Raw genomic sequence first — 26276 nt, forward strand, 5'->3', positions numbered from 1 at the left:
TGAATTAGGAGAAACTTATTTCAAAACAAAGGTCCAAGACCCAGATCCACAAAAGGACTTAGGCGTTGCAATGCTAAGCATCACAGTGCCAACTTTTAGGTGCCTAGAGAATCACAGGAACAACACAGTGATTGGCAAGACCTGCATTAGGTACCTAGGCTATACAATGAATGGGGAGAGATAGTTGCCATAGATTAGAACCACTGGATTTTTTTTTTTTTTGGCTCAGCACCAAGATTCCTGAAAAATGTTTTCTAATTAAATAACTAGGGTTGCTTCTGGGCCAAATGACTATTTAACTATTTTGTCAAGCTGTCCTGCAGCGACTCAAGAGCATGAGTACCAGCCTTAGGTCATACTCTTAAGAACCAGGGCACAATCCCCAAATTGGTTGTGAGTTCTGGTTCTGAGTTAGATTTCACTAACCAGTTTTCAAGTGTAAACTCCTCACGCACCATAACAGCCTGAACACAGAGTCATAGACATGAGTCCCCTTCCCGCTCTTGTCACCTAGACAAGCCTGCCTCTGTGACAGATGGTCCCTTACACCATGAATCACAGAAATATTCAGGTTACTCCCAGTCCAAAAGGACCAGTCACTTAACCCAGGTCAACTGCACCTTAAATCTCAAACCAAAGACAATGCTTGTAGAGACCCCTATAATAAACTATATTGTTCTATTCATAGGAAAAGGAAATAAGTGTTAGTTACAAGGTTAAAGCCAGTAAACATACATACACAAATGAATTACAATCTTTAATTTCAACATTATAGAAGGTTTCTTAATAAGCTCTATATGTTCTTTATGGCTAACCCAGGCTCAGCACTGGGTTCTCTTGCCTATGCCTAGAAAACCTTGCCCCTCAGAGTCCAAACAGCATAGAGGTCCATTTTCTTCTCATTAGGGGTTTTTATTCCCTTCCCCCTGGCACTTTGAGCTGCAAATCAGCTGATGGGATGAATTCACTTGCAAGGCTCATCTTCATGGAGGGGAAGAGTAAACAACATTTTTCTTCTTTACTGTTCTTCTCTATCTGGTGCTGATGGGCCTTCCTTGTCGGGCAGGACATAACACCTTCTGTTGGAGACCAGCATTTCACACTAGTTCATGTCTCTCTCTTGTCTGGTGATTTACACAGTTACAGAAGCTTGCAATGCAAACCCTCAAATATTACCTTACAATATGGGATACAGATGTTATCAGTGATTAATGCACACAACAACTCACTGGCATTCACATCTAAACACTAAACAATTCTTATAATTCTAATACTTATTTTAATAGTACTAACACACAGGTGAGCCAGTCTGATCTCAGCTATATATTTGTCAGTACTCAACTGAGACTGGTAAAAAGACTTGGGCTGCTTCTGGCAGGGGTGAAAGTTACATTCAACATTTACTGGTACAGGGGCTGGGGCTGGGTCTGGGAAGGGGCGGGGCCTCAGGCAGAAGGGGCGGGGCTGGGGGTCAGCCTCCCCCAGCCAGCCCATCCGCACTGCCTGGCCCGCGCTGCCCGGGGCGCCAGTGGCAATTTAAAGGGCCCGGGGCTCTGGCTGCTGCCGCAGTAGCAGCAGCGGTGGCTGGAGCCCTGAGCCCTTTTAAATTGAGGCCCCAGGGCAGCTGCTCCCTTTGCCGCCCCACCCCCACCCTGTCGGTGGCCCGGGGGGCGTGAAAGGGGCAGCAACGTTAAAGCGCTGTCACGGCAGTGCTTTAATGTCAGTTGAGTACAGACTGGTACCGGTGGCCACTTTTTACAGGTACGTCTTACCGGCCCGTACCAGCTTACTTTCACCCCTGGCTTCTGGGCCCAATGACTATTTAAGATTTATCCACAGTAGAACAGACACTGGGCTTGAGAAAGGTGGGAGACTCAGTGACCAGCCCCTGTTTCAATCACTCACTCATTATTTGGCCACAGCAGAACAGCTTCAACAGGAGAGATTGAGGGAATCCTGCATCAGACTATCCCATACTTCAGTGGTTAGAGCACACTTTCCCGCTTTTGGCAGTTCTCTAACCACAGGGCTAAAAGTGATAAGGTGCGCACCACCACCTCCTCCAGCAGCTAGATTTTGAATGGAACCTGACCTGGTAGATGGCCTCTGCTCAAACGAGTTAGGTGGATGAACACGTATCTTCCCTCAGTTCACAAATTGTTCTGGGATCTAGGTATCTGGATGCCTAGGGGAAGGCAGCACTGCACATGCTCAGACGCAGAAACTTAGGCATCTAGGGAACTTTTACCCTGAAAACTTAGGTGTCGAATGAGCCTACAAGGTTTAGCAAGAGTTTTGTGGATCACAGTGGAGCCTAAAACTGGGATGTATGCACAAAAACCCAAGGGTTCATTTTTGTTAAATGAAAATTAAGTTTTACACTTATGAACCCGCAACAAAACACAAATGACTCAGCTTGGAAAGGGCCCAGTCCTGGCCAGAACAGAGCATTCTCAGCTTCCACAGATAAGAAGATAGCCAGTAGGGATTTCTGATAATTATTATATTTACAGTAGAACCTCAGAGTTATGAACACCAGTTACGAACTGACCAGTTAACCACACATCTCATTTGGAACTGGAAGTACGTAATCAGGCAGCAGCAAAGACCAAAAGAAAAAAAAAAAGGCAAATAGGGTACAGTACTGTGTTTAAACATAAACTACTACAAAAAATAAAGGGAAAGCAGCATTTTTCTTCTGCAGAGTAAAGTTTCAAAGCTGTATTAGGTCAATGTTCAGTTGTAAACTTTTGAAAAAACAACCATAATGCTTTGTTGAGAGTTACAAACATTTCAGAGTTACGAACAACCTACATTCCCGAGCTGTTCATAGTTCTGAGGGTCTACTGTATATCTTATAAATGAAAAAAGTAATTGACTCAAAACAATCTGTGTATATAACTAATCATGTTCCCTTTGTCCTCTCTTCCATTTTTCTTCCTACTGTTTGTTACACTCACCCACTTGTGTCTTGTCTTATAGATTGTAAGACCTTCAGAGCAGAAATTGTCTTTTACTCTGAGATTGAACAGTAATGTCTTTTACTATGTATTTGCAGAGCCCAGTCACGGCTGGAGCCTTTAGGCACTATTGTAATACTGTATAACTATCATAATAAAAATAGAATTAGTGGGAGTTGAGAACGCTCAGCACTCAGCAGAGCACCTTGCAGTATTAGGCTGCAAATGAAAACAGAATATGCTACCTTGCATGAAAGCAATGCTGAGGGTTTTCAGTGCTTCTTCTCCAGAAGAAGAATACAGAAGTGAGGCGCATGTGGGGATCTGAATATAAATACGTTGAACACAGAGGTGCAACAGACTTTAAGATGGTCTAACACATATAGGTATCAGTATCAGCCATGAACATTATAAATACTGTTCTCAGTCAATGGTTACAGAAAGACTGCGGCTGAACGCTTGGTGACAAAAGAATGAAGAGGCACAATACATTCAATCCGAAGTGAACAAAAGGAAAAAGGAATCCAGGCAGACAAAAAGGTCCAAGGTCAGTATTATTCATGGGACAGAAAGGCTGTTGTGGTTATGTTCTTCCTTTTAATAACTGGGTTGCAATAACTGGATGAAAAAGAAAGTACACATTCAGAGAGAATCATCCTCTGCATACCTGTGAAGAAAAACAAAATAGAATGTTGAGATAGTTTAAGTGTATTTGGGGGACTCATTTGTAACCATTTGTAGTTAAGAGGCTAGATTTGGTCAAATTGGCACTAGGAGGTGTACATTAAAACTATCAATCAACTCCAACAATACCCTTGCATGGAACAGGGCATTCCTCTCTGGTGAGAGCAAGGAGCCTGTCAGCAGTGTTCTTCCTTGGGGGTCATCAGAGCAGGGCAGGGCAGCTTTCATTTGTACCAGAGACTCATAGGAGCTTTGGAAGTGGGAATGTCGGGGGAAGAACTAAATCAATGAACTCCCTAACTGCCCTGGAAATGCCTCTGTCCTAGTCATCACACCCATTCTGGGGGATATACTGGCTCCTGTGCCTCTCTAACCCCTAAGAAGAACTGAGATTGTGATTGCTTTGCACCACTGCAACCCTGACACTCTGCTACTGGGGCTTGTGCTAGTCGTGTAAGTGCTGCATAATGGTGGAGTGAATTGAGCCCAAGGGATTTAATTCTCTACACTGCTGATATTCTTACCTTCTGAGAACTGATCAGTCATAAATCATCAGCTGCTCATGGGAGATGGGGAAAAGCGTAAGATTTCAAGTGCTGTATTTTAAAATATAGTTCTCTCTCAATTATTTATGTCTTTTAATATCAGAGATGTATCAATTTCAAATACGTATCTGTGTTCAATTTTTTGTTCAATCACTACCATAATCAAAAAACATTACTGTGAGATATGTAGACTCATCTCACTGCACAGGGTGTTACATGCCCAGCTAAACTGATTCCTGCGCAGCAAGATGAGAATATACCCATTACCTTGTTTTATCTGCTTGCTATATTGTTATGGCATCTTCACAATCACTTCGTTCTGAAGCTGTGTATATGCTAGAATGCAAACAAATAGTCCTCTAACAGAAGCTGTCCCAGATTTCATAGAATACCTGAGGTTTACGTTGTTTTTCCTCATTGTCTAGGCATCCTAAATTGGTACCTCACAGCCCTCTATTGTGATCCTCTTTGGCATGTGACAGTGTGCCAAATGTTCATGACAATTTGGGTATTCACAAAGCCCCACGCTGTGTCTGCCGGACACTCATTTTGTGCAAACACTGCTCTTTTTGATCAAAGCCATAGATAGCAGGATCAGGGGAACAGAAGGGAGTGGGGGAAGAAGTGTATCCATCAATCTAATATTCTTTATTGAGATACTCTCTCAAAATGCTTTGCTTTTATGGCAGAATCCACAATTATAATTTTTCAGCATTTAAAGTTATTTTAGGAGAAAAAGCTCAGACTATATATATGATGTTTCAGGTTCAACCAGTGCCCTGTTTTTTAAACTATTAGTTCTCTTTAATTGTTGTATGCAGTGTTGTTGTAGCCATGTCATTCCCAGGACATTAGAGACAAGGTGGGTGAGGTAATATCTATTATTGGACCAAGTTCTGTCTACTTAGCTGTGACACACCGAGTACCTTTCCCAGACCTGAGGAAAACCTCTGTATAGCTCAAAAGCTTGTCTCTCTCACCAACAGAAGCCGGTTCAATAAAAGATATTACCTCAGTCGCCTTGTCTCTCTCATTCTCTTTAATGCAGCAACAGTGCTTTTGAACTGATGGTCTGCTAAGTGCACTGGGTTGCTTTAACTGTTGGCAACTTTCAAGGGGACACCGCTGAGGCTAAAATAAGAATATAATTTAGTTTCAGTAACACAGTGCAAGTTGTAAACATGCCTATTGTTTACAAGCAAAAATATAATAGATAAATAGAAAAAACAAATAGCCTGAGCAGTCACAACAGGGTATAGACATATCATGAATTAGTGTCACGAATATTCAGTTCTTAACTGCCTGCCATAGGCTTCTTTAAACCAGCTTGTGTAAAGTAATTACTGTATCAGTTCTGTGAATAAATAAAACATCAAGTTGCAATTATTAAGCAACTTTTATTCCAGGGTCCAGAAGCATTTTACAGAAGGTAGGTTTTAGAGTAGCAGCTGTGTTAGTCTGTATCTGCAAAAAGAACACATTTGTTAGTCTCTAAGGTGCCAAAAGTACTCTTCTTTTATTTATTAGACCATAAGCTTTCGTGGGCTACAGCCCACTTTATCGGATACATAGAATGGAACATATAGTAAGAAGAAATATATATACATACAGATAAGTTGGAAGTTGCCATATCAACTGTGAGAGGCTAATTAGTTAAGATGAGCTATTATCAGCAGGAGAAAAAAAATTTGCAGTGATAATCAAGATGGCCCATTTAGACAGTTGACAAGAAAGTATTTACAGAAGGTAGTGAGTACTGTTAGCTCCAGACACAATGGTGATTGATTAATATGTAAAGATCTGAATAAACAAACAGTTATTTATGTATAGGAAACTGAGGCACAGTATGAAATAGCATAATAGTTACCATGGAAAAGAGTGCAGTGTAAAAATCCCAGCTACACTGATTGCGGTGTATGAACTTCAGGCCCAATTCTGCAAAACACCTATGCATCTAAATAACTTTAGGCATATGAGTGTCTCATTTTAAATAATTCAGATTGCTCATGTGTGTAAAGTTATTCAGTGGTTGCAGCACTGGATTTGGAAATAGAGAGATACCAGTCATTATGTGGTATAATTTATAAATGCCTAGATGCTCAGATTAGGTTAGACCTGTTTTGCAAAATTTTACTGGTGCACTCACCCAGGAAAAGTAATCTTTATTTGAAGAGTAAATGAAATATCTTTACTTTTACCATTACGATCATCATCGTAAAGGTAGAGAGAATGCTCTAGCCTCTCATGACTTTATCACAAGTCTCAAGATATTTGGCATTTTATGGCATCTTAAAGACCCAGCTCCTGGAGCCATTTGAGGATGATGTGATAATTTTGCCTTTCCTTTCAAAAAGGACATTGCCAGCCCGCTGGGTTTCAGAGAAAAAGCTTGAAAACAGGAATCCCAAAGACACATAAACCAGCAGGCAAGTATAAAGAACCCCCTGGTTATTATTTTTAAATCGACTACTTTCTAAAGTGATGCTTGCGATTTCGTGGGGCCTGATTCATGATGTCTGAACGCCTGGTAGCTGAGGGGCCGCTCGTGTCCGGGCTGGTACGTTTCCAGGACAGCTTTCCAAGAAGGCCGGATGGGGCGCCGCCGGGGCTGCCAATCACTCTGCCTCTCTCCCAGCACCTGCCCGGCTTGAGCGGAGAATCCCAGAGGCGGAGCAGCGCGGGGCTCACGGCTCTGCCCCCGCGCAGCGCCCCTGCCCCCCAGCCAGGGGCGCTGCCCCTCACCTGCTAGCACCTTGCAGCTGCCCCAGCCGCAGGGCAGCTCCGGTCAGGTGGCTGGCGGCGGGCTGACGTGGCCGGGAGCCCGCCCTATATGAAGCCCAGGCGGCGCTCGCGCTGCCGAGCCTGACGCCGGGGGGTGGTGACTGAGCCGGGGCTGCACGGGAGCAAGGCGGCGGCGGGCTGTTTCCGGAGGGCGCTGGCTGCGAGCATGGACCCCAGCAGCGAGCAAGGTACGGGGGGCTTTCCCGGCCGGGCGCCCGCTGTCTGCCCCGGCCCCGCGGGGAGGGGAGCCGCTGGGGGCGGCGGTGCCTGGGGCCGCTGGCGGGGCGGGGCTGCCCGTTCGCCGGCCCCCGGAGCAGCGGGACAGGGGAGAAAGGAGCAGCCTGACTGCAGCCCCCCGGCCCCTGCGCTTCCCCAGCCCCAGAACCCTCCCGCCTCTGGGCGCGGCGGGCGTGGCCGCGGCAGCCCCTCCCCTGGCGCCGCAGGGCACGGCCCGCGCTCGGGGGCCCTGCGCTGTGTCCTCCCCCTGCCCTGTCCCTAGCGGCATCCGGGAGCCAGGCGCATGGTGATAAGCGGCCGCTGGGCAGCGCTGCTTGTTTGCATAGTGATTAGCTGCGCGCGCCCTCTGGGAGCCGTGGCAGCTGCTGTAGCTCCGGCGGTGGCTGGGGGCGGAGGAGTGAGGAGAGGGTGTGGAGGTAGCTGGCCCTGCCTGGGGAGACTGAAAGACCTAAACTCCCCATAGCTTGGCTTCCTCTCGATCTCCTCTACTGGGACCTAGGCACCTCCCAGCCCTGCTCCTACTGTGCCCCTGTCTGCACTAGCCTAAGACGTGTCTCATCTCCCCCCACTCCCTTACTCCGGCGTGACACTAAGCACGCAACCTGCTGAGATGCTGAACTCTCACTACTCCCATTTGCTCTTGTGGGTGATCAGCACCTCTGAAAATCAGGCCTGAGGTGGACCCAGCTACTTGGTTTAACTGCCCGGTGGTCCCCGTTAAAGACTTTGTACGCTTAAAAAAAAAAAAAATCCGCATTCTTCTTAACCATGGTTTCAGAGTAGCAGCCGTGTTAGTCTGTATTCGCAAAAAGAAAAGGAGGACTTGTGGCCCCTTAGAGACTAACAAATTTATTTGAGCATAAGCTTTTGTGAGCTACAGCTCACTTCCTTGGATGCAACTTAACCATGATGTCTTCTTTACTAGAATGTTGAGATTCTATTTATGCCATGTAGTTGTAGCCCTGTTGTCCCCAGTATACTAAAGAGAGGAACTTGTGTCTCACCTGTAGAGGTTGGTCCAATAAAATATATTGCCTCACCCAACGTATCTCTTTAGGCGTCTACTTACTGAGGATTGCAGCCTTCCTCCTATCCCTGTTCCTTGCAGGTCAGACGGCTTACATTTCTAAGATAAAAAGGTGTCTGGCGTTGGCCCCTTACATAGGGTGAATGTAGCTGATTCTAAAGGGAATGATTTTGCTGCATGAATGCAGCTTTTAGTGGAATGTTCTAAGGTCAGATTCATGTACGTACCTTGAGACTGCTTCTCTGTACAAACACAGGACTGGCATTTGAGCTAAGGCATGATCTCTGCTTTGCACCAGAGAATAAAATCCAATCTTGAGTATGACTCTAGTTTCTACCTTCTGTACACATACAAGATAGAATGGAATTACTCTGATTTAGCCTCTGAGATGTTGGGTAATCTTCTAAAATAGCTTATACATTCATATTTAATAACTGTACCAGGCTCAGGTGAATGTCTTAAAACACAGGCTAAGCATTTATATCCTGTATTTCTAATGTGCTCAGCACTCTGGATATCTTATGACAGTATAGTAAACATGGATTGAAAACCAAACTCAACAAAACACCTTCATTATAGGAATCTGAATGGGGGATAGCGATTACGTTAATTTTGTAAACCTGGTAGTGGAACAGTTCCAGTAAAATATTCTAATCGGCCAAATCTTCTCTGGTAGAAGTAAACATCCAGTATTCCTGTAGCATGAAAGAGCTGCTTTCCTACAATAAATCCAAGGCTTAAAACCATGAAAAACTATTAGCGGGAGAACTGAACCCACTAGTTACAAATATGACTTTATAGTGTGGAGTGGATATTGGTAAGGTAGGGGGCAATGCTCTCATGAAGAAACCAAACCCTGCTGCCAAATCCACCTGGAAGAAGAAAAAAAAGTTGGGTGCTGGGATTTATTCCTTGAGCAGGAGTGCTAGGATAGTAGTTGTCAAATTCCTCACCAATAGCTAGACTGGAGAAGCTTTGTTTCTTTTCCCTTGCAGTAGAGGTACATGGCTGTGGGAGGGGAACAGATAGTGAGGATGTTGAGTAAGTGGACTTTTTTTTTTTTTAAATTGGTCTTCCTAATACTAGTGCTCACAACTTTGCCTAACAGCAGGGAATTTGTATGATGTCCATTGTGCTGCAGCCCACAGGCTTCTGAATTGCTATAGCAGAGGCACTGCAGCTGTTTGTAGACCTTGGAAGGCAAAAATTCATGGGCTTGGATTTCCTTTATACATGGAAGGCTCTTTCTAGCTTTTACAGCATCACGGCTCTCTTCCTGCCTTTATAGTTAACTGAAGCTCCTCTCTCGAGATTAATCATGAGACTAAGGGAAAAAGTGAGTTGAATCTTGCACCTTAAGGTTGGTGGTTATCGTTGGGCCAATCTGTGACATGACCTGTTGCTCTAAAATGGTTTCAGGATATTTTACACAGTAGCTTTACATAGCAACGTGCTGCATTATGCACCACTGACATCTCCTGGGTGGAATAAATTAGACCTACTGTGTTTCTATAAACAGCTTCTTACACTGACTGAGCCATTGGTGCTGCTCCTTACCTAGTCAAGCTTGATATTTGGATCCAAGTGCCCTCATTTTGTATCTTCATGACACATGTTCCAAGTCACAATGGGCTAAATGGTAAATGGCTTGTCTTGGTGTAAACAATAGACTGGCATGCCTCCAACTTGGACTTTATCTAGCTTTGGCCATAACGCCTCTTGATCAGAGGCAGTGCACTTTAGTTAACTCGCAGGGCAATGCAGTTGGCCTGATTAGACTAAACAAGTGCATTAGTCTGTTAACCACTTTTCTTAGTAGAAGTGTACTGCATTAGCTGATAATATAACTTTAAAAAGACAGCTGTGAACGTCTCTGCATGTGCACAACAGAAGGAAAGCATTGCCTGGTAAAATAATTAGTGCAGAGGAAAAAAAATTGTTAGTGAAAGTACTGAAGTAAAACTTTCAGTTGTACCTAAGTCCCATTGTAAATATTTGTGCTCCTAAGTCACTTTGGTAAAATTTAGTGCACATCAGTGCAGCAGGATTTATGTGGCACCTTCAAATATTGTCAAGTACTGAGGACATGATCCATTATGCCTTGAGATTGAGGTCTCAACTTGGTGTTTTACTCTGCAATGTAATTGTAGACTTGTATGTCAAATTTTAGTTTAACTTTATGTGGAATGTTATTAAAAAAAAAAGTGGATGGAACTTACGTGTTGCCAGGGCACCTCCACTGAACTCATGTGAGGGTCTACTAAGGAAAACATGTAGCTTTTACACTTAACTAATCTGGTCAGATAAATTTATCTCCGTTAAGACTCAAAGTGCAATATTTAACAACTTGCATCAAAGTATATTTAATTGAAAAAATTACTGTAGGGTAGACTTTATTCCAAAGCAGCTATTCCCTGAAAGTAATAGCTCTGCATTGAAACAACATGGAATCTGCAACAAAAGATTGACAAGACTTGTAGAGTGAAATACTTGCCTCTTCCAGAAGCCACTGTCTCACTACTGTCCACTTCAGGAACTTCAAGGGAATGTTTCTCTGAATTCCCACTTCTGATCTCCTTGTACAAAATGAGAATATACCCAATTATAAAGTCAACTACTCTGAAATAACGGGACTCCTGTGTAGTGAAGAAAAACCTAGTTAAATCAGTTTAAAAAGAAGGCATGCAAGAAACTAGTCTAAAGAAATACAGCTGTAAGAAAACTCTAGTACAGGAGACATGGGATTCTTGTTCCACATTTGATAGGCCTGCACTCACCAATGACTTACCACTACAGCGGCCTGTCGTCTTGAGGACACATCTAATTAGCTAACTGGGTGTCTCTTTGGATTGTAAACTTGGCTGACAATACTAGTCTTGTGTGTCTCACCAACAGAAGTTGGTCCAATAAAAGATATTACCTCACCCACCTTGTCTCTCTAATATTCTGGGACTGACATGACCACCACAACAATACTAGCCTAGTCAGCCAAACAAACTCTTGCTTAAGAAAGCATAGTGTCAGTAAGCTGTATCTCATTGACGCTTGGTGGCTGCTGTAAACTCAAAAGGAATATGGGGAGAGGAGAGTGAGAAGGCAACCCAGAGGTAGTACAGATAACTCGTAACCAGCTCAGCAATAGCCAGAATGCTGAAAAGATCAACTTTGTTTAAAACTAGCAAAAGTTGGACTCTTCTTGCTTTCTGTCTCTCTCTTTTCTGGGTCGTGTGGAAGAAAAACCTCATTTAGATGCTCTATATAAGATTATGGCTACAGTCTAGGAGACGTCTATGCCATGAGCAAGATAATTGAAATAAGTTTGTTGGTCTAACAGTGAGGTTTGTGAATGAATTGTGATGCATACAGAGTGATAATAGTGAAACTGCCATGTAACCCATGTTTCAACTTAGTAGATGTCAATGCAGGGTAGCAGCCTTGTAACAATTAAGTTGACAGCTGCATTCTCACCCTGTGAAAGAGAAAAGAATCTTGGATGGCTTAATAGCTGTTCCTGAATTTTTGTACTCAACTATAGAATATGTTAAATATGAAATTAATTGTAAATAGTTTGGTTACTCAAAACAGTAAACTTTAAAAATACACTGCATCTCAAATGCATCTCAAAACAAATTAAAATAATACACGGAAATGAAGAACTTCATAAACTTAGCAATTAATACCATAAACTGGGTTTCTTCACACTTGTGCAATAGAAAGACTTGTGTAATGCTGGCTAGAGACTAGTTCTTTGATTGGAAACCCTGCAAGAGAGCCTTTAGTTTAAAACTGTTAGCACTAGAAGTTTTACTTCATAGAACAAAAAAGCAATTTACTAAAACTAGTGGATGTCACAGCATTCATTTAAAATGCTACTTAATGCTTATTCTTTGTTAGTGTTACTTATCCCAGATGCTCTTTCACTACAAACTAATGCTGATAAATCATGCAGTCTTTTGCTTTGTGATGCTTCTAGTCCCTGAGAAGTAGGGTCTTCACAGGTAAATAGACACTAACTTTCTCAGAAACCTGCCTTGGTTACATACTGACAGTTTCCCACCCTTAAAGGCCAACTACTTGGGGCTAGTCTACACTAGAATTGCTACAGAGCTCTCCTATGGGCATAATAAAACCACCTCGAGAGGCGGTAGCTATGTTGGTGGGAGAAGCTGTTCCACTGACCTAGTGCTGTCCACATTGGTACTTAGGTTGGTGTAACTTATGTCATTTAGGAGGATGGCTTATTCACACCCCTGAGCAACATAAGTTATATGGACATAAGTGGTAGTGTGTACAAAACCATAGGTCATTGCATACTGTCAGCATTCCCACACCCTCCTCAAAAACCTAGGCTATTTAAGTTGTTCAGACTAAACTCTGTAAGCTTATTACACAAAATACCTGAAGCTGTGTGGTTGTGTATCCTTTTCAGCAGTAGAAAACATTGTACCAGCATTTCCAGCTTCTGCACAGTATGGTAGCAAGAGACATCTGAGCCCTGTCTAGGTTGGCACTGACACCTTTGCCAGCACTTGTGCAGCTCACCATTGCTCAGAAAGCTGGCGCAACTTCAGTGCAGATGCGACCTATCGGTATGATCAGATCAGAAATGGCTTAACCTTGAATGCTTAGTGACCACATGCAGCAAAAAAGTCTCCATGACTTACCAAGACTAATCTGTGTTTGGTTTTTGTTTGTTTTTGTAGAACTGTATTCTGCTCAGACTTCACAATTCGGTGCTGGTTTCTTTTACCCGCACTTCAGCAGTTTTCCACTTCTAGACCTGGAGAAGAATCATAGCGTGTAAGCTTTTCACTCCAGTAGTCAAGAGGATTTTGAAAGTGTTCTGGGAGTTGTGGTACACTGAGCTCCTCTGTTCTATTCACATTGTTGTACACGCCCAATATAAGCATCTCTTTCTAGAACTAGCAGTCTGTATCAAGTCTGTTACATCAGAATCCATTATATCAACCCCAGTGTGGAGGGAACTGCTGCTAGCAATACTGGGAACTTTCCTCACGTTGACTCTCTAAGCACTAATGTTGCATGTCTAACGTCGTAGCTAACATGAATGGTGGGGAAAGGAAACAAATGTGCTTTAAAATCAGGAGTGACAAGCATAACTTCACCAGGCAAATAGGCCACCCGTATGACTAAGAAAGTAAAACTGAAGAGAGAATTTAGCTATACAAAAAAAGTCCCATTTTACTGTGGCCAGAGCAGATCTGCCCTTGAACCTCACTAGGTTGAACTTTGGCCAACTAGTCAGTCCATACAAGACCCATCAAATTCTGCCCTGGTGAATATGGTACGTTTGTCAACTTGTATCAGTTCTTGTCAAGCTTGTTTGAAAAAATCAGACTTGCATTCAAAATTAATCTACACACTTCAAAACTACTTTCTTCACAAAACTTTAGAGATAAAGTTGCACATGGCTAGACAAATGGGAAATGAACAGTTAAGGGATCATCCAGTTCACACTGTCAATAACTCTTCAGTATCCTGACATCCAACTGACCTTTTCTGTAGGTTTTTGTTTGTCAGCTTCACCTCTGCACATCTACTAGATGAATAGAAATTGGCTTTTTATTCCTATGTTATAAGGCCAGAAGGGACTACTGATCTAGTCTGACTCCTGCATCACCCTGACCATAGGATTTCACTGAATTAAATTCCATTAGAACTAGAGCATGTTTTAGAAAAACATCCAATCTTTATTTAAAAATAGGATTTCTATTGTGTCCAAGTAACTTGTTTTGATCTCCTGTATATTGTGGCAAAACTTAGTGGTAAACTGTTTGGGTGGGCAGTGTAAATCAGAGGGTGATAGTGAGAAAAGGATTTCTAACTGGAGACAGGTTGGGTCCTGGATGGCTAACTGGAAATGCCCAGACACTCGAATGCTTGTGGGGAGAGGTGGGTGGAAGGCTGAGGAGCAGGATGTCTCTCACTCTGGCTCTTCCAGCTTTTTTTAGACCGTCATTCCCCCGACAGCTTCATTGCCTGCGTGTCTCAGGTACTCAGAGCTTCCCCAAGTACCAGCAAGATAGTTGATATGAATCTTATCAGTTTCACAGCTGCCCATAGCACTCTGAGCAGCTTTGGTGAAACAGAATAATTCTGAACTTCAGTCTGCTGCTTAGCAAAGTGAGTAGCAGCTGAGATGTGTCATTTGTCTCTAGACTTGGAAGGGTGCCATTCCATTGACAAATACTTTGTACTTTCAGCAAATGGAAGGGCTAAATTGTCTCTAAATGAGGATTACATTTTCCAGGAAAACTTCCTATCTTATCTCTGTTGTAAATGCTACCCCTAGCTATTTTTTAGTGTTGCTCCTATTAGGCCTGATCTACACTTATGCTATAGATTATTTTAATTCTACTTGTAAGGGGTATGTCTTTTTTTTAAACTATCAGTTAGGCTAGTGAGAGCCCTAATGTAGATCAAGTTATGCTGGTATAAAGTTCTCTGTACTGATATAGATTATTTTGCTTTGCTTTGCCAGGCTAAGCTACATCAGTATATGCATTCTTATACCCATACAACTGTGTCTATGCTGGGGGAATTTTTTCTCCATGGGCCAGATTCTTTCCTGTGGCAGAGCATTGATCTGCCTAGGAAATGGGGGGAGGTCTGTGTCAGGGAGTTGAGTGAGGCTTCCTGACTTGCACCAGTCTCTGAGATTGAAGAAGCCTCTTGGCTGTTCTAAATTCCACCATTGCTACGAGGGCTCTGTTGGTATCCAGAGCTCTGTCATGCTTTCTCCCAATCGCTTGCATTTCTGACACCAGGGTGTGGTGCAGCTGGTGTAGGAGCCACTTCTGCCTGTTTATGATGGTAGAAAGCGCTCCTATGCCAACACAAAGGGATCTTGGAAAATCTACCTTCATCATAGCAATGTACAAAGGTGTTGGCCTGTTTGGCCTATGTACTATCTATAATTCTATAAAGTATTTTGGGATTTGAGATAAAAATGACATAATTGTATCCTTTCAGACAAATAGTGTGCAAGATGGAAACAAAACAAAAGTTAGTGTTTCCATGGCAGCAGAACAGTGTAGGAACTTTACCTGAATGCTAAGGATTCCTGAACTAACTTACAGAAAATCTTATTGTAGCCTTAATGGGTTTTTTGGTGGGTTCCCCCCCCCCGCCCCGAACAGAATAATAGTCCAGGTTGCTGACCTCTGCTCAGCAAGGCTATCTGAAGGAATCATAAGTGGCTTCAAAGCAAAAGTACAGCTTGACTGAGCTTGTATCAGAAAAGCACACAGCTGCTTCTGATGGAGAAATCTTCCCTAGTCTTAATATCTTGGCTTGAGGTTCGTTGTGTGGGGGTAGATGGCTCACTTATCCTTGTCCTTGGGTAGACTGCTGAGAGTAAGCCAAAAAAATGGGGACTGGAAGGGAAAGAAGGTGCTACAATAAGACTACTCACTGAATTGAGGTGCTACTCTCTGGCCAGAATTTTCTGTGAGTCAGCTTAAGCTTGGACCCCATATAGATTCTTAACATAGAGATGCTGAGCACATGGAGATGCACTTAATTCTCAGGGAGAGGGGTAGGATGGAATGGAACTAGGTCATCCTTAGCTAGATGCCTACATTGAAGCGCCTAAAACTAAAAAGTCAAGTCTCTATCACTAAGGCATACTGAGCTTTTGTGTGGGGGGAAGGGAGAGGGAGAAACAGAGTGAAGAACAAGCAGAGTGTCCTCAAATGCTGAAGTGTGGAAATACGAGAAAACACTTTCTAGTGCAAGTCTAAAATCTACTGTTGATAAGGGGAGAATCTCAGCTAGCCAACCAGAAACTAGTGCTAAAAAAGGAACTACTTTCATGACTGTAAAAGTTCTGCTCTCCCTATTTTGCAGCTGTGCTTTGTGCCCCTGTTCATAGCCCAAGGAACACCATCCAGAGCATTTACTAAATGTTGAGTACGTAAAATCTACTCACTCACAAGTTGCAAATGGAAAGCTTTTTCCTGGCAAGTTTCTGTGGCCAGTTCTGCAGAACTGAAACTTTTTAAAATAAAATGTTCTAGTCCTTGGCTGCTGCAACCTAAACACTAACTGATAATGTAGTATCTCTCTGAATCTGCAAGGATGGACTCACTACCGCTGTTGCTGTTAACTCTTACCTAGCAGCAGAGCAAAATTTTCCTACTTCTGGGGGAAGTTGAGCAGCACTAGCTTCCACTGGACTTAGACCTTGTCTATACTACACAGTTTGTCAGCAAAAGGCTGTTTTGTCAGCAAAAGCTATGAAGCTGTGCATACTAAAAGCTACTTTTGGTGGCAAAACTGTTTTGCGGACAAAATAAAACCACCTCGACAAGAGGCATAGTTTTTTGTGGCAAAGTTAGTGACAAGGCGTCAGTGTAGATGCTGCTGTTTGTCGCCCCAGCTGGCCTCCCCAGTATCCCACAATGCTCACCATGCCTGCTTTCTCTCACTGTTTTGAACTCTGCTGCCCTGCATCTAGCTATGCAGGCATATGCCTCTCCCCTGTCAAAGCTCCAGGAAGCTTTGACATTCCACAATGTGGAGAGCTAAGAGCTGCTGAGGAGGCTGTGGAAGAACTTGGAGGGAATCACAGAAGTCCATTAATGGGAATCAGCTGGCAGAGCAGGCTGCTGCTGTGGGGGCCCAGAGGGGGAAGGAGAAGAGAGACTGCTGTGCAGATCTGGGCATTGATGTGGGGAGGTGTCCTCCTCCCTTGCCTCAGGTTTGGATGCTCAGGCAGCTGTCTGAACTTAGAGACAGCATGCTAACACACTCTTCCCCAACACACACACTCCGCCCTCCCCCCGCTCTTCACTTGAAAAGCAGCTGGCAATTTAGTAGGATGCCCATGGAACAATGGGATTGAGAAACCTGCATCATGTGATGCTGTAGCTGCCCCATGAGGCACTGCAAACCCTTCCCAAAGCACCCTGTGGCCAGTTGCACAGTGGGATAGCTACCCACAGTGCACTGCTTCCTGTGTCGATGCAAATACTGCTAGTGTGGATGCACTCTGCTGATGCAAGGAGCATAGTGTGGCCATGCAACAGCTGTTTTATGCTGCTTTAATTTTTTTTTGTCTACAAAACTCCATACTGTAGACATAGCCTTAATCATAGATGAGAGTCAAAATATAGAGGCCAGGGAAAAGGCAGTGGCAGACTCCTTCCTCCTGTTACAAAATTGTCTAGAAGGGGGAAAGTGCTCTCTTCCAGCAGGTAAAGGTAGGTGGAGCTTCAAATTTATCAGAGCCCTATAAGACACTGATACAAAAGAATGTGCCCAGCAAGGGATAGGGACAGCATCGCACCTTGGTAAAATCAATCAGCTGGGGTGGAGTTGAGCTTCTCATCAGAGTTGCTGCTGAGCTTCAGTGCATGGAGAGCCCATCCTTGTGTAGCAATCCTGATGAGTAGTTGTCAAATTCTTCAAGGCTTTTATAGCAACCTATCCTTGCTTATTTACTCTTCTAAATGGAGAAATTGACATGTACAGCTGCAGCAGGCAGGTACTTCATGTGCTTTCCTTGTTAGGCGTTGACTCTTTTTTGTCTCTCTCAGAAAAAGGCCTTTTGTCACTGATCAAACAGCAAGTTCTGGCAGGTTTTATGCACTGCTGGAGAATATCTTAATGCATTAAGAGGCCAGCAGTGAGGTTACTGATAATCCTTAAATTGTGGAAAGGTAGGACTTGAAACTCTGTGTCCATCACAGGATGTAGGACCCAGTCTGCTTGAGCAGGGCCAGAATTATGACTCTCAAAATCTATCCAATGTTTAGGACCTGTTCACAGGATACACCTCTACCTCCATAAAGGTATCTCCATCCCTGAACTCTGTGTGTGGGGGGGGGAGGGGGGAAGAGGAAGAGATGAAGTAATGGTAACTGACAATTGGAACAATTCAGAGTGTTTGGATTTTCCATCATTCAAAGTCTTTAAAGAATGGATATCCTCTTCCACGGGTATGTCTACACAGCCAATGTTAAAGTGCTGTGGCAGCGCTTTAACATGTCTGTGTAGATGCAACTCCAGCACTGGGAGACAGCTCTCCTAGCGCTGTTAAAAAACACAACAAAAAAACTACCTCTGCGAGGGCAATAGCACCCAGTGCTGGGAGCACTATCTACACTGCCACTTTACAGCACTGAAACTTGCATCAGTCATGGGTGTGGTTTCTTTTTGCACACCCCTGAGCAAGGAAAGTTTCAGTGCTGTAAGTGGCAGTGTAGACAAGCCCTAAAAGACATTAACATCACTTACTGCACTTCTGGAAGGAGCTCTGACTATAGTGGAGAGGCTTTATAAAACTGAATGGAGTAGTACAACCCAGAAGTTATGGGTTTGATGCAGGAATTATTGGATGAAAGTCTATGGCCTGTTATGCATGAGGTCAAATTAGATTAAGGCCAGAAGAGGCCATTCTGATAATCTCAGAATTGATACATCCTCCTGTAAAGCACTAAAATGGGTACTGATTAGCTCTGCCCCATAGTTCAAGGTCAAGCTGCTAGGGCCCAAATTTTTAGATTTGATTCTTGAGTAATGCTGTGACTGAGGGGTCTTTAAAATTTTTAGGTCTAGATAACTGACCCTTAATATAGTAACATGCCCTGCTTTCAGGTATAAGACAGTCAGTAAGAACTAGTCTCATTCTACCCACAAATATGCAGTGGGCAATTAGCTGGAACAGAAATATTTGTTTGTTTCACCAGGACATTATCAACTCTCGAATTTGTCTTCTGACACTATGATTCTGATTCTGAGCCCTATGGAGCAGAGGTTCCCAAACTTTTCTTAGTGCATACCCCATTCCAGATCTGCCAGCTGTTCCTGTACCTCTCCCCTGCTCATCGCTGATCCTTTGTGTGTTCTTCTTAACACTACCTGTCTTTAGCCATCTGTCCATATTTCACTGTTACGTACAGTGTATAGCGTGACATATGTAACTGAAAACCTCCACCGACGAAGTTTTGAGCTTAGTTACACTGGACAATTGCTGGGCAACTGAACCTGTGCTGTACAGTGATTAGAGGTGAGGGCTCTGCATATCAGTTCTCTGTCCTGATTGGTACATCTTGACGTAACTGTATTTAATATAACATTCCCAGTTTTAAAGCTTTGTCTGAGTACCCTGTTATGAAAATGCAATAAATAAAATCCACTATTCTACAATTTCTCTTGTAGCCCTAGGGATATGTGTACCACAGTTTGGGAACTCCTGCTATAGGGGAAGGGCTGCAAATACAGGATGTTGTACTGTCCAACTTGTCAGCATTGCAGTTGACATCAAACTTGACAGTGTGTACAATTGCCCAAGGGAGAAACAAAAGAAGCTCAGCAGGCATATACTAAGCACTGAAATGAAACTGCTTAAATTATACAGTGTTCTATGTCATAGCAACACAAAACTTTAAAAGTGGTGTCCTATTAGTATCTAGTATGTAACAAACAACCCTAGAGACAGGAAATCCTAGGTTCTATGGCTCTGCTTTACATAATGTACACAGCATACACCTTGAATTCAGCAGGATTCTTTACAAATCCATGGCTACAAGCACTCCCGAGGCTTGACTGTATTTACAAAAATATACTGTCATTGACATCTTAAAGCAAGCTTCCATGTGTCAAGAGTGCTTTATCTGTATTCCCTAAACTCATCTGCAGACTCAGTTTCTGCATAGCAACACAATGTTTAGAGGCAAGCTCATCAGACATAACTTAAAATGTAGATATCAAGGTCTCTGTGGTATCTTTGGCTGGCAACAGTGTATTTAAACTCTTGTAGCAAATTACACTAGCATTCATAGCTGGAGCAGTATCTCAGTGTCGAGAAGCGTGCACAACAAAATACTTAATCAGTGGTCATAGTATGAATCTTAATAAAATGTAAACTATATCTTTTGTGAAGACTAATCCATTAAACAGGCTTCAGTTGTCACATTAATCATATGAAGTATTAATACAATGTGTTTTGTCAAGGTTCCTTCCCCATTCTGAACTCTAGGGTACAGATGTGAGGACCTGCATGAACAGCCCCCTAAGCTTATTCTTACCAGCTTAGGTTAAAAGCTGCCACCACCAAAGTGTTACACAAAGAACAGGGGAAGTGCCCACTTGGAAAAGTCTTCCCTCCTCCCCCAAAATATCCCCCAAAGCACTACACCCCCTTTCATGGGGAAGGCTTGATAAAAAATCCTCACCAATTTGCATAGGTGAACACAGACCCAAACGCTTGCATCTTAAGAACAATGAAAAAGCAATCAGGTTCTTAAGAGAATTTTAATTAAAGAAAAAGTAAAAGAATCACCTCTGTAAAATCAGGATGGTAAATACCTTACAGGGTAATCAGATTCAAAACATAGAGAATCCCTCTAGGCAAAACCTTAAGTTACAAAAAGACAAACAGGAATATCCATTCCATTCAGCACAACTTATTTTAACACATCTAACTAGATTGCTTACTAACTCTTTACAGGAGTTCTGACCTGCATTCCTGCTCTGGTCCTGGCAAAAACAGCACATAGACAGAACCCTTTGTCCGTGTCTGTGTCCATCCCGTTCCCCCCTGCTTTGAAAGTATCTTGTCTCCTCTTTGGTCATTTTGGTCAGCTGCCAGCGAGGTTATCTTAGCTTCTTAACCCTTTACAGGTGAAAGGGTTTTTCCTCTGGCCAGGAGGGATTTAAAGGTGTTTACCCTTCCCTTTATATTTGTCAGTGTTCATCTTTATTTGGGCACTAGAGCAGGATATGGATTTCTTTCCAGACTGAAGGGGTACCATTCTATGAACTCAGAGTAAAACCACACTCAAATGGATCTGTTTATACAACCTATACAGTAACAACTAGTTCCTTTATCAAGATTATTCCTGGTTGGCACTTCAGTGCCAACCCAGTTAAGAGGGAACTAATCTATACCTCCCTTTAGCATTAATAAAAACATTCCAGTGACTTGCATCCACTAACAAAGCCCATGGAAATAATGCAGCTGCATGTCACTGAGGGCATATTTGAGTCTAGACAGTCCTCCCATCCTATGTATGAGAAGGAAACCCACCATGACTCCTATCCTAGGTAGAATCTGGAGAGCTCTCTGTTTATTAAACAAAAAAACAAAAAACTTACTGTAGCGGTAAATAGAATACACTTACAGAAAGGAAGACTCATGCTCTGGTTATTTGCTTATAAGAGTTACACTTTATACATTAATTTAATACTACAGTATTCAGTTTTGAATATCCTTCAGTTTCTTACCTAAACTAAATGGACTTCCTCTTGATAGTTATGGCAGGGCTGCCCACTCTTAAACTTGGAAGGACACTGCAGGGTCTTCACTCCAGCCCTTAACCCAACAGATGGCGTATAAATGGGAAAGAAGAATAGGTGGTGGTTGAAAAAAGTTGGGAGAACAATCAAAATATTGAGTTCAGAAAACTCTACATATCATCAAAGCCAAACTATAAGAAAATAGGATGTCTTAAGTTTCCTTCATACTTAAGATCAGAGGAAAAACTCGTGAATAAATGTGTGGGTCTGGAGGAGAATGGGTGTTACAATAAAGCAAGCTTTCTCTTAAGTGTTTAGCATCTACAATCTTTATAACTTGACTATTTATGTTAAATTCAGCTTTGGATGGGGAGGGAGTTGCTGTTTATCTAACCCCTTTAGGATGCTGCTGAACTCTCCTTTCAGGCAACTAAGTTTTGGCCTCTTTATAGAAATAAGGATTCAAGCACTTTCAACGAGTGGAGAGTACTCTAGCACAGTACTACTAGTAGAGAATGTCTTAATATGTTGGAAGTACTGTTGATTAAATAATACAGTAGGTTGAATGTGCCATTGAGAATTGCCTACATCATACTTGCAGATTTTAAGAACTTGGGTGTTTAAACCCTTCCTCCCCCCACCCCCCAAAAAACCCATACACCTTTGGCATCACATTCTACATTTCAGAATGAATGGAAAATAATCTAGATTAGTCACCTTAATCCCAGCAAAAAATGCTAGTGTTTAAATATTCTCAGCAGTTATCACACATGTGCTGGTGGCACCATGTGCAAAACAAGGCTTGTACACTTACTGATGCAGTGGCTTAAAACTCACTGAGTTCTCCATAACTCTTGCTTGGATATAGAGATTATTTAAATATCTAAACTGTTTCTTAGGTTGTAAACTGAGAATATAACATGCAGTCTACTACTGAACCCAGTAACAAGAAATAGCTGTTAAAACTTTCACTATAGGCTTCATAACTGTGGATTACAATTAGGAAACAGGATGAATGCATAAGTGATTGCTGAAATCGTGCAATACATTCAAAGTTCCAGTCATGGCTTTACATTCTGCTTTAATTCTAGCTGAGAACTTGCATAATTCACAAGCTGAAGTGATCCCACACTTCAGCTTTTTATTGTACACTTTGTACTGTACACTGTAAGTGTTCATGGGTCTCCTGACACCCATGTTGCCATTCTTCAATCCACAGAAAATAGTACTAGATCTCTTGGCCATGCCACCTGCTTTCTGAATCTCCCCACTGGTTTCCATGTTCACTGCATCAAGTTCAAGGTCTGTCCTTCCAGGTTTTGCATAATTGTCTTTGCATTGTTCCATTAATGCCAGCTTTTACATGTGATTGTCCATATGCCTTTCACTTAAACACTTTAAAATTCACCTGACCAGTTTCCCTGTGAAATATAAACCTTACTAGATAATTCCCAGTATAAACCTGCTGATGAGGGTAGATGAGAGAAACAACTTGCCATCAGACCGGAGTGACTGAAGTCCCACAAATGGAAAAGACAAGCATTTCAATACTACTCCTGGTTACCAAATGGTTGGGAGGGATCAGAGCAATACTAAGGCTAAAACATCTGAACAGATTCCTAACTAACCATGGTTTGCAAGAAGTTAAGGACTCTGTACTGGCAGCTCTATCTTGGAACTTTTGTCTTCCATAAACTTCAAGGAGGCAAATTCACACCTAGATTGCTTTGTCATCACCTACGTGTAGCAACAAGAAGTCACACTTGCCATAGCACCCTGAATGCTCATAGGCTTTTGTGGTACTGGTAGCAGGCCTTGGACAAGAGGTGACTATATACAGCTCAGGGCCCCATCTGAAACAAAGTAGTGCATGATACAGATAATCCAAGCCCTAGAGGAGAACAGACACTGAGATAAATGGGAAGAATTGGCTTCACTGAGCTTGCCTAGATGCCATCTAGCAGAAGGGGTCTCTTAAAGAGGAAACAATTTGCCCAGGTCTCCTAGATGTGATGGCCTCACTTAAAGAAATACTGCAATGTGTCCACTTGCCAAAATTTCAACTAATATTTAGGGGTCTCCAACTGTGGGTGGCAGAAAGCAGATTCCTGAGGGCATACTGAATAGCCAAACAAGAAAGCAGTTAATGACCGAAGCCTGTGGTCTAGAGTTGGCTAAGAAGTGGAATGAACATTGTCTTTTTTTATGGAAGACCTCAAAAGTTGGAATTTTTTGACCAGCTTTATTGCAGATGTCTCAATGTTGGAAAATAAGAATGTATTCCTACTTTGTGTAGTAAAGATCTACAGGCCAAATATTCTGGTTGTGACTAAAACGTGGCTCTGAGCACCCTTCCACTCTGACCCCAGTCCAGCTTGTAGTGTTCAAATATGATGAAAATAACTTGAGCATGTAGAAAACTCTCTAGGTTTTTACATGAACCCCTACACTCTCGTATCTTTGCGTCTCATAAAGGGCAATATACTTGCTTTCCTCACAAGAAGAGGACAAGTATAATTTTTTTTATTCAGTTGCCCGAGCTTGCACAGGAAGTCTGTGGTATAGCTGGAATAGAATGCAGATCTGAGTTCGTGTAGTACCTTAACTAAAGACCAAACCTCCGCTCTACCCAGTATTCCAGAATCTTCCAAAGGAGGATGCTGGGATGCAGTGAACTCAAGCAGCATTAAACATTAACAAGTCTTACTATGACTAGACATTTGCAGTTATTTCAAGACAGATAATTAAGTGAATTGGTTAGCCTACAAAGATATTGCTGTCACATGAATGAATCAAGACAGTCATAGATACTAATCATCCCAGTCTTCTACATATGAGCTAATAGCTGCTAGTATGCAGCATCTACAACTTTAGTCCTACCTATGTTACTACTCTGCTATACCATGTGGTGGAACAAGTGGATTAGTAGTTTTGCAGTCAAACTACAACAAATAGAACCAAACCCATCAGGTGCTCTTACTATATTGTCAAATACTGGATTATTTGAAGGTCAAGATTTCAAAACCAAACTAACAAGCAGAGTGTCTGGTGTCCGTCTGCATCAATCTTTCTTGCAGTCTCCAGTTTTGTGTGCACACACATCGTGAATGATGCAGGAGGAAACTAACAAATGGGGAAACTGGTCAAACCTTTTGAAAGTTCATCAGACAATACTGTGTACTAGTATTGCAGTAGCCCCAAAATGAGCTAGTTACACAAGGGAAGATGAGCCCTGCCCCAACACACTTGGTGGGGAAGGGTTATAATACAACATAAGCAGACTGGTCAGGGGATGATAAACACATTCTTTGTTAAAAAAATCTAATTCTGTGTCTAAGCTGTGACTATCCTTAATCCATCTTTTTGCAAGCTACCACCTTAACATCAAGCTGCCAATGAAATCAATGTCTTTTTACCTTTCAAGCTGTCTGAAAGATGTCTGGCTAAATACTAAACTTTTTTTATCCAAGCAGGGGAGCAAATACCTTGCGTTAATGGTTAGGAATAATAGAGCCATTATTTGAGAGAGTGTCCTCTCTGTGTGTGTGTGCGCGTACACTTGCTCCAGTCATACCACTGGGTAAAGTGTTCACTAATATTCTGTAACTAAAGATCCAATTCAAAATGGCATGAGACAACTTCATAACAATCTGCAGTTTGCTGTTGATAAGCTAAGGGAGCAAAGGTGTTAGGTAGCAGTTCTAAACTGTCAGTTTGGTATGCAACATCTTCCCTGCAATCATTTGTTACTATAGCCCTTCAGTAAGGCAAACTTCTTATGCAATAGCTTAAGATATGACCGAAGTCCCAGTTGACAGTGCTGTGACACTGCAACCTTGAATTTAGCTGGTCATGGCCTTGAAGAGAAGAAAATAAGTAACACCAAGTTTTGATGCTTGGTGTGAGCATGGTTATTGTACACTGCTTGAACTACTACAGAAATACCTTATTTCTATACTGGATGGCTAAGCTTGCTGTATTCTGGTTCCATATTCAATTTACCTGTACTAGAAATCTTCTACAGATGTGCTCTTGATGAACATGAAGCAGAGTCTCTATGTACATGTAACTATTTGGCTACTAAAATCTAGAAATGTTCTTTTTAGAAAGAAACACTTGAACCTTTGGAATCTTTAAAGCTAGCTGAATTTTAAGTGACTAGTGTCCTTAGGACTAGAACCTACATTCTATTTGTTGTACGCCATAGCTTGTAACCCCTCCCCTGAGCTGACCACTTCCCCTCTCCTGACTTGAACAAGTACAAACATTTGGGGGGAGCATTTGCTGCTACCAGGTACCCCAATTGCTGCCTGCCATTTACCAGGAGGAGGGACGTGGGGGAGGGAAGTGGGGGCCTGGCTGGGGAGGGGGGTGGAGGAGAAGACTGACTTGGCCAGGGGTGGGTGATGGGGGCCTGAGTGAAGGGGTGGAGCCAAAGATGGGAAGAGGTGGCACAGGTGGGGCCACCACGGCCCAGGTGTCCATGCTCTGAAAGGCAGCGGGTCGGTAGTTGTGCCACTGGGGAGGCTTAGCCTCCCCAGGCCTATTATACCCTCCTCCTAGGCTAAAGAGCCACCCAACCCTGAGAATTCAGGGTGGAACCAGGATTGTCCCCCAAAAACAGAGGGGAGGAGTACATGTAGAAGCCCACAGTTCTCAAAACAAATAGCTGGTACAGAGTTAATGGGAGTGGGTTAACGGCTTAATGGCATCCATACAGAATTTCAAAGGGCAAAACTAAACAGATACTCCTCTATAGAGTCCCTGCATGACATGGAC

The 26276-nt window shown here is 42.7% G+C and overlaps 1 protein-coding gene and 1 long non-coding RNA gene across 4 annotated transcripts in view; one reads left to right on the forward strand and one right to left on the reverse strand.

Moving 5' to 3' along the window:
- Positions 1-740: 740 nt before the first annotated feature.
- LOC119565574 lies at positions 741-6279 on the reverse strand. Its single transcript, XR_005224285.2, has 2 exons — positions 6057-6279; positions 741-3627 (listed from the first exon to the last, which is right to left on the reverse strand). It is a non-coding gene; the product is annotated as an uncharacterized LOC119565574 (long non-coding RNA).
- Positions 6280-7024: 745 nt separating this feature from the next.
- Positions 7025-26276, forward strand: part of TPD52 (tumor protein D52) — a 184967-nt gene continuing 165715 nt past the window's right edge. For all 3 annotated transcript variants that reach the window (XM_043539438.1, XM_037892390.2, XM_043539439.1), the window contains exon 1: positions 7025-7158. In XM_043539438.1, the coding sequence (XP_043395373.1) occupies positions 7137-7158 (22 nt within the window). In that variant the 5' untranslated portion in view covers positions 7025-7136. The remainder of the gene's footprint in view (positions 7159-26276) is intronic.

Source organism: Chelonia mydas, chromosome 2 (assembly GCF_015237465.2).
Source record: "Chelonia mydas isolate rCheMyd1 chromosome 2, rCheMyd1.pri.v2, whole genome shotgun sequence".
NCBI lineage: Eukaryota > Metazoa > Chordata > Testudines > Cheloniidae > Chelonia > Chelonia mydas.